This window comes from Phaseolus vulgaris, chromosome 2, assembly GCF_000499845.2.
Source record: "Phaseolus vulgaris cultivar G19833 chromosome 2, P. vulgaris v2.0, whole genome shotgun sequence".
Lineage (NCBI taxonomy): Eukaryota > Viridiplantae > Streptophyta > Magnoliopsida > Fabales > Fabaceae > Phaseolus > Phaseolus vulgaris.
Window position 1 is genome coordinate 27037777 of NC_023758.2, and position 8673 is coordinate 27046449.

General features: G+C 29.9%; 2 protein-coding genes across 7 annotated transcripts; both read right to left on the reverse strand.

Moving 5' to 3' along the window:
• Window positions 1-3563: 3563 nt before the first annotated feature.
• On the reverse strand, window positions 3564-6328 carry LOC137811144 (probable polyamine transporter At1g31830). Of its 6 annotated transcripts, none has more exons than XM_068612760.1 (3): window positions 5857-6328; window positions 5679-5749; window positions 3564-5444 (listed from the first exon to the last, which is right to left on the reverse strand). In XM_068612760.1, the coding sequence occupies exons 2-3, from the start codon at window positions 5679-5681 to the stop codon at window positions 3987-3989; spliced, it is 1461 nt and encodes a 486-aa protein (XP_068468861.1). In that variant the 5' UTR covers window positions 5682-5749; window positions 5857-6328; the 3' UTR covers window positions 3564-3986. The 6 variants fall into 6 exon arrangements, with proteins under 6 accessions (XP_068468861.1, XP_068468859.1, XP_068468862.1 ...); XM_068612758.1 differs by having other exon boundaries at window positions 6004-6283; XM_068612761.1 differs by having other exon boundaries at window positions 3564-5537; window positions 6004-6278.
• Window positions 6329-7800: 1472 nt separating this feature from the next.
• LOC137809295 (uncharacterized) lies at window positions 7801-8673 on the reverse strand. Its single transcript, XM_068610427.1, has one exon. The coding sequence runs from the start codon at window positions 8671-8673 to the stop codon at window positions 7801-7803; it is 873 nt and encodes a 290-aa protein (XP_068466528.1).

Sequence of the window (8673 nt, forward strand, 5' to 3'; positions counted from 1 at the left end):
AAACTTTCTCTTAAGAACACTTACAATAAATTAAAATAAAATCACTTATACCCAATATTGTGTGAACCTCAAATGTATCTTAATAAAATAATGACATTTACTTAACCGCTTTTAAGAAATTTTGTGTGAACCTCAAACATATCTTTTGACATTTATCACACTTAACGTTTTTGAATACAATTTATATTAAGTAGGTTATATTATTAATGTAACAGTATTTTAAAAAATTCTAAAATTATAATTTCTCAATACAAAATTGTATTCACATTATGAAATTAAAGAAAAAAAACATTTAATATAAAAAATCAAAGTGTAATTTGAGTATTTTTTGAAATATGAGGGGCAAAAAAAAAGACATGGAAGTGCCAGAAGAAACTATTCTCAATTCCTAATTCATAACACTTTTACAAAATTCAATAATAATTTTTTAATATTTAATAATATTTTTTTGTTTTTCTAAAATACATGATTGTTTAATTTTCCAATACTCATTAAAAGACATTAGTCTTTTTATAATGAAATTTAAATATAGTATTATATATATACTATTTTTCAAATTAAATGAGTAATAATGTGTCTATATGTAATACCTTAAAGATTGTATATATTTAATGAAATATTTTATTAATCATTTTACTAGTATAATTAAAAATTAAATTTTATTAAAAATCATAACATCATAATAATATTCTTTTATCCATATGTCAATGAAGATAATAATATGATACCATTTATCTAATTTATATAAATAAATAAAATAATTAATTTAATAAACAAAAAATATTCAAAATTAAGTTTAAAAAAATATTTTTATACGAATCATGACCCAACTCTTATACGAAACTAACCTATACAATCAACTCACATTTCTTAAAACTCAAGTGTTACTTGAGTGAGAGTTCATATTGATCATATTAGTCTAAAGAATAAATTTCCATAAATATCAAAGTTTCAATCCAATTTTCATACTTTATGAATATAATGTAACTATCTTAAAATATTACTTTAAATGTAATATAATGTAAATATCATCAAAAGATTTTGTACTAGGACAACTCAGTGACTCGGTCAAGAACTTCACCACTCAATCAATCAACCACGATGAGAAGGTCACATGATGATACGTGACCGACCGACCTTGGGCGTCAAGCCACGAGTTGACCAAGTCAACAAGGTTAATACATAATTAAGGGTTGTTTAGCACAACCCTAAACATGAACCAACCTTCTAATTCGGTCCACCAATGAAGGCCCATTAAGGTAATAAAAAACACATATTCCAAGGAGAAAGGTAGGTGATTATCTACAGTACTCTGACACCCGAGTGTCAACACCTTGACTGACTTGAGCGTTGGAGTGCCTTCTGCAGGTATCATCCCCGCCTGTGGAGCCAGAGGACTGAGAGGAGGAAGGAGGAACAAAAAGCTTGGAGTGAGAGTGACCGACCGAAGGTAGAGGCAGAAGGAATCATTCTCTAAACCCCAAACCCGTTCGAAAATAGATTTCATATAAAATTATCAATTTTCTTAATAATTTTATACACAATTATAGAATTCATCTTATTTATAAATGCATATTAACAATACCAGCATACTATAAAATTAATATTTTTTATCTCATCGAATAAATGAAATTAGAAAAATTAATAAAAGATTACATATTTTTCTACTAAATAAATAAATAATTTTTTTATTTCAAGTTTTTTTTTTTTTTTTTTTCAATTTCTCTCCCTTGTAGAGGACATTGAAAAATTCTCTTGGGCTTATGTGGAGTTTATATGTGTTTATTTTTTTTAAAGTTCTTTCCAATAAAACAAATAGAATTAAATTTAAAGAAACCAATCAGTTACTTTTTTAATGCTTTTACACATAAGCTCGCACCATAGCTGGTTATGGCCAGGTCATGCTGAAGCTGCAAAATTATTGCACCACCCACCGTCTTCTTTTCCAACCGTACAAAAACTACACCCAACATTAAAAAACCAACATAATATCCACATTTCTATGAAAAACAATAATAATAATATATCCACTAATACGATATTTATATTATTTGGTGTACAATAAATTGCTATATAAATAAGTTTTGGACCTTTTCATTGAAAGTTTTTTAAAAAATTTGAGAAATCTACTCTCTATTAAAGATAATTTTTTATATAAGTGAATTTTATTTTAAGATTAAATTAATCTTAAAATTTACTTTCAATGTAATATTAAAGTCATTAAAATTTTATTATAATAAAAGTTTATTGAATGCCCTTCAAATTGCTGTTAAATTACTTATAAAATATATTTCACACACAAGTTTTGAGGCATAACATCAAAAGTTTACTTTAAAATATAAAATGATAAAGTTGCAGCACTCACCATTTTCAATTCCAACCCTTTTCCATTTCTTTCTATCATTAACAATTTGGCATCTAATTTATTTATTTTTGGTTTTCGGTTTTGTTTGGATTAAAAAGGAAAAAGGATGAGTGAATTTGAGATGATTTGAAGGGAAAGTATGACGAAAGCGAGGTTGTTTGGATTAAGGTAAATAAAGTAGAAAATGCAGAGAAAGTTTATGAAAGTTTGTGAGTGATGAGATAGATATGATTGAAATTATATTTTTTAATTGATAAAATTATAAATTTACTTTTATATTTAAAAATTATTAAAAAAATAATTAGATTGATTTTTATAAATTAAATAAATTTATTATTTTTATCTTTATTTTTTATAATTAATATAATTATTATATAATTATTTTTATTTAAAAATATATTTATTATTATTATTATTTATATTTATTCTTATAAATAATTAATTATGTTATTTTATAATAAATATTTTTTACAGTTTTAATTATATTTAGTTTAAAATAAAAAAACTAACTTAAACTATAAAGCAACTTTTAAAGCAACTTTCGTTGCAATTCTCTCTTCTCACGGGAAGAAAATTTAAAAAAAAAACTCTTTTCGTTTTTAGTGATTTATATTATTTAATACCTCGTTTTTTTTTTTTTACCCTCGTTTTTAGTGATTTATATTATTTAATACCTCGTTTTTTTTGTTTTACCCTCAAAGAGAGCCTTCATGTTAGTGGAATGTAAGGTGCGTATTGCTTACAATTTATTTATTTATTTCAAATTACTAAATTTTAATAAATTATTATATATTTATTTATTAAATGAAAAGTAAAACTCATCAAATTTATAAGTGCAGTCATGATTGATGTCGTTAATAGTGATTTTGGTCATTTTATCTTTCTATGACTATAGCTTTGGGCTTTTAAAAAAACAGCATATGTTCTATTTATTTTTATTTAAATCAATTGAGTTCTAAAATTAACATATCTGTTCAAGAACCATTCACAGATGGAATCAAATCCAATCTTTAGTATCTTTTGAACCAGAAGAAAAAATGATGAATGAAACTGGACTTCAGTGTTAATAATAATTTTAAATATAAAAAATGAACTTTTGAAAGAAAAGTAGTAACTTCTACCTAAAACTTATGCAACAATTTTTATAACAAAATGACATAAAATATGAAATTAATATTAAAAATGAAGAAAAACAATGTAAATAGGTGTAATAAATTCTATAATGAAAATAAAATAATATTACTGCTAAAAAGTTTTTACAAAAGCACATCTACCAAACATTCCACAAGCCCCCAAATGAACTGGATTCATGATTTAGCTTCTCTAACAAACAATTTAAAATTAAAGAAGAAAAATGTCTATACTTTATTTTTCTCCCTTTTCAAATGATAACAGAATTTTCTTCTAAACAAATAATGTGTTTCCCAAGAAATACCAAATTCTACTTTCCATGTTTCTAATTGCCCTCTCATCTATCTATTGATCAAACTAAAATTAAAGACAACCAAGTGAATTAACAAAGGTGTTGGATAGAAAGCTTCCCTTTCATAGTTTAAACTTAACCAGCTTCCTTAAAGACCTTGAAGAGCAAATCGTGTTCATTTTATTGAAACAGGAGAGATTAATACACCAAAGAGCGAGTGATCTCCTGATTGCCAAAATCAGGGAGCTCAGAATTATGGGTAAACTTCATCCATCTCTTTTTCTCCGCATATTTGAGGCAAGGCTGCAACACAAGGCCTATTGCCATAGCAAAGAGGCTTATAAACATTATTTTGAGGGAGGAGAAAAACAACACAACACAAATCAATATTGTGGGAGGGATACAGATCAAAAAGGCTCCAACTGTTCCCCCTGAAATCTTGTAAGGACGAGATGCATTGGGATGTTTAATCCTTAACAAAATGAATGCAATAAACTCCAAAATCATCCCAAAACAGTACAAGAAATTTTCTGCTGCTACAATTTCTTGAAAGCTCATCCATGATAGTAAAATCACACCTGATGCTGAAAAGAGTATTCCTATTAGAGGTGTTCCGTGGCGAGACCTCATGCTGAAGATCTCAGGCAACATTCCCCTCTCAGCCATCCCCAGTAGCTGGAATGCATCACTGCTCATTTCAGCAACAAACATTCCCATATTTGACATGGCGGCAGCAGCCTGAAGCCACCATCTCAACCACGCTCCTCCTATAATCATAGCAATATCTGAGAAGTAGCCATCCGTCCAAAGATCCCGATTGAGAGGAACAGCACCAGTACCTATTAGGAGCGGAAAGAAGTACCCTATAACTACTAGGATCACAGCGTAAAACAAAGCCCTTGGAAGAGTTTTCTTTGGATTTTCCACTTCTCCAGAAAGAGTACTTATGGAGTCCCAATAGTTAAGATTCCAAAATAGAGTATTCAGATACAAATTCCAGTCAATATCATGGAGATTTGTCACAGTCCATCTAGAAGGCTCTAGATCGGGAATTGCCAAGAACCCCATAACCACAAAAGGGAGTAGTGAGAAAATCCCTAAACAAACAGCAACCCATCCCACAATGACCATACCCCTATAGTTTAAAAAAGTGAGCACAATAGTCAGACCCCATGTTGCAGCAACTCTAGGCAAACCACCACCTAAAGCTGGGATTGCCGACTTCAGATAGTCAAGAAATAGAACTGGGTACAAAGCATTGTCTATCACCCCACTCAGCCATTTCATCCAACCTTGCTGAAACCCCCAATAGGGACCCAAAGCAGAGGAAACCCAAACCACATAACCACTGTTTTCAGGGAACATGGTACCGAGCTCAGCAGTGATCAAAGCTTCAGGAATACTCCATACTAATGGGAAAATCAAGAACCCAAGGAGGGCTAACAGAGGACCAGCTGCCTGCACAGTATCCTCCACCCCAAAAGGGCCACCTGAAACCTCATAGAAGATGAGAAACACAAGAGGAAGAACTGAAACTTTCCTTGAGTGATTCGCCCTGATGGGAGGTAATTCACTGACAGCTACATACTCCTCCTGGGGGAACTCCCCCATTTCAATGGAAGCTTGTTGTCTATTAACAGCCGCAATCCTGAATTTCTGCACCCATATAGTTTTTTTCAAGAATAGCAAAATCAGAAGTTGAGGAGTGTGGCAACAGTTCCAGATACACTCCTTTTAGCACAGTCATTACTAATGAAAAAAAATTATTTTAGTTAAACTCATTAAATAAAAAATAAGGTATACTAATTTTTACATGTTGTAATAAAAAATCAACACTAACAGTGGAGAATGTGTTAAAAATAGAGTGTGAAAAACGGTTAATGAACGAACCATGGAAGATAAGTTATCCTGTCAGGGTGGAGATGATAACATCCTCCATCGTGAAATCTAGCGTCGAGCACCTGAACCAAATACACAGTTTTGAAATAACATCAACAATCACAAAATCAAGTGCTTTTAAGACTCCAACAATCAAATAAAAGTCATAAAAATAAACCGGATTCATCACCGCTGTCGCAAACATCCCCACATCCATCAACAGAGCCAACAACCCACCAAACCACACAGCAAAGTGAAAGGAAAAAAAATATTTACGAAGATGGGTCTACTGGGCTAATATAAATTTCAAATATTTAAAGTTCAAACAAATACGCACGCATCAAGAGGGTGGAGGGGAACTGGGAACAGATCTTGGAACACCGACAACAAGCAATAGCCTCCTTGGTATAAACCCACTTGTGAAAAGCTTTAGAAACCCAATTATGAGACCCGATCGAAATGAAGGGTTGATAGAGAAGGAAACAAGGAAATTAAAAAAGGAAAGAAGAAAATTGAACGGTTTCGGATTGTATCTGGGTTTTACTATTTTTGGGTCTTTCAATGTTTTTGGGGCTGATTCTCCCGCATCATATTAGATTTGCACCCAACACTAACCTGAAATATCCATTTTTTCTCTTAATAATTTATAATTTTTTTCTTTCAAATATTCATAATCAAATTATGAATATATACTTTGGAATTTTACCTTTAGGAAACTTAATTGAACAGTATAAATTTTATTTTCACGTGTTAAGATTCTTAAGTAAACATAAATGAGTTTTGAATCTCAATCTTTAACACCATATAAATTATTCTGATATAAAAATCTGAAATTTATAACTCTCATTTTAGATATTACCATCCAGAAACTTAAATAAGATATAAAAATATCTTCGAAATTCATAATGTATAAAACTCACTTCGAAATTTGTGTATCCATAAGAAAAATAAAATCAAGAACAAAATATTGGATTTTAAATTTTGCATTCGGTGATATGATATGATGCAAGAAACAATTACCGCTTTTTATCAATAATTTGGCTATAGAATTATAAACTATAAACCTAATGAAGACTCTCTAAAGACCCAATTTTAAAAAATTGCTTTGTCATTGATATATAATATGAGTAAATATATCATTAATCCTATATCATTTAGCTATTTATATTTCTTAGTTTATTAAGATTTATGTTAACATAAATCTCGAAGATTAAGATAGAAGTAATCTCAATACACACATTAACAATTTTTTCTAATTCTTAAATTATAGAGTTATTTATTAAAAAAATTAAGTCATATATATATACTAGCACAATAATAATCGCACAGAGCAGAAAAAATATATATATTTCAGAGTTCAAGAATATATATCAAGCACTCTCCAACATCAAACCATCGTAACATCTCAGTCTCACACAATAATAAGTTTAACTAAGTAATGAAATTAAAATAGTCTTTAAAATAATTTAAAATTTTATCTTAAAAATTATTAATAAATATTTCTATTTGATTAAAGTTATAATAATAATTTTATAAATTTTAATTATATTAATAAAAACAAAAAAAGTATATGCAAATAAAAAATAAAAAATAAGATAAATAAGTATTTAAATGTTTAAATTCAATAATTACATTTTCATTATATAATTTATACATGTTAAATAAGTATTATATTTCAATTGAAAATATATTTAAACGTTTTCTACAATAGCAATTTGAACATTTGAACATTTGAATTTTGAATTTTTTTCTTAAACCAAGATTATTAAAAGGTGTTATAAAAGTATAGATAAAAAAACATGTGAATCATAAACAAGAAGTTGAATATAAAAGAAATTTAAAGAAATCAAGTAAAATGTGAAAATTTCAATATTCAGTGTTATAAAAATTAGTATAATAATGACTTGGTTTAACTTACTTTAATACTTTATTTGTATAGGACTTTAGTATAAAAGGTTGTAATACTTTTTATTGAGATTTTTTTTATCATTAATAAACAATAAATAAATGAGAATCACTTTAAGGGTGGTTCAACTCTTATACAAAGTTTCACAATATCTCACAATAACCAACTTCTAACTAGAACCGCCTACCTAACCGACGAAAGCACTAATCAAACTAACACGTAAAAACTTCAAGGAACCATCCTCATGCACGCCGACGGTTCCAAACACCAATTAGAATACAAAAACGAAGCAGAACGAGATTTTGCAGAAATCCAAGACCAAACCTTTACTTGCACCATTGCAAACACTTTTAACACATCAGTCACACCCCTTTTGAAAATGATAAGGTTCATGTGATTCCAAAATTCACTCACCACCCCCACCCAAATTGTACTCCACACAATGTTAATCAATTCTGAAGACTGACTCATCCATAAATGAGCAAAGTTGGACTTAGGATCAATGTGAGACACAAGTGACACTCCAAGCCACTTATAACAAAGACACCAAACACGCCAAGCAAAACTGCAATCGAAAAACAAATGACGGTAAGACTCTTCCTCCTTCCCACACAAACAACACAAAGCATTTTCAACCATCACTCCTCGCCTTTTCAGATTGACCCTAGTAGCGATTTTATTCTCTAGAACCCTCCAAGCAATAAATAAAGTAGAAGGTATGGCTTTACACCTCCACAACTTACTTAATACCGGAGAACCTTCCACCTCGCTATCCCTCTTAACATGCATATAAGCAGAATTAACTGAAAACTTCTGAAGACCCCCGACCTTCCAAACCCAACTATCTGCCTCTCCCAAAATCAACCTAATACCTTGCAATACCTGCCAAAATTGATCCACCAAAGGCTTCTCCCATTCAAAAAAAGGTCTTTGCCAGACTAAATGCCAAACCCAAACACCATTAGACCAAGATCCAAGCTCTGCCACCTTTGCCTCTTTGGCAAAACACAGAGAGAACAGTCTCAGAAAGGCTCTCTTCAACGCATCGCAACCTAACCAATTTTCCTCCCAGAAGGAAATATCATTTCTAGTTGAACCCAT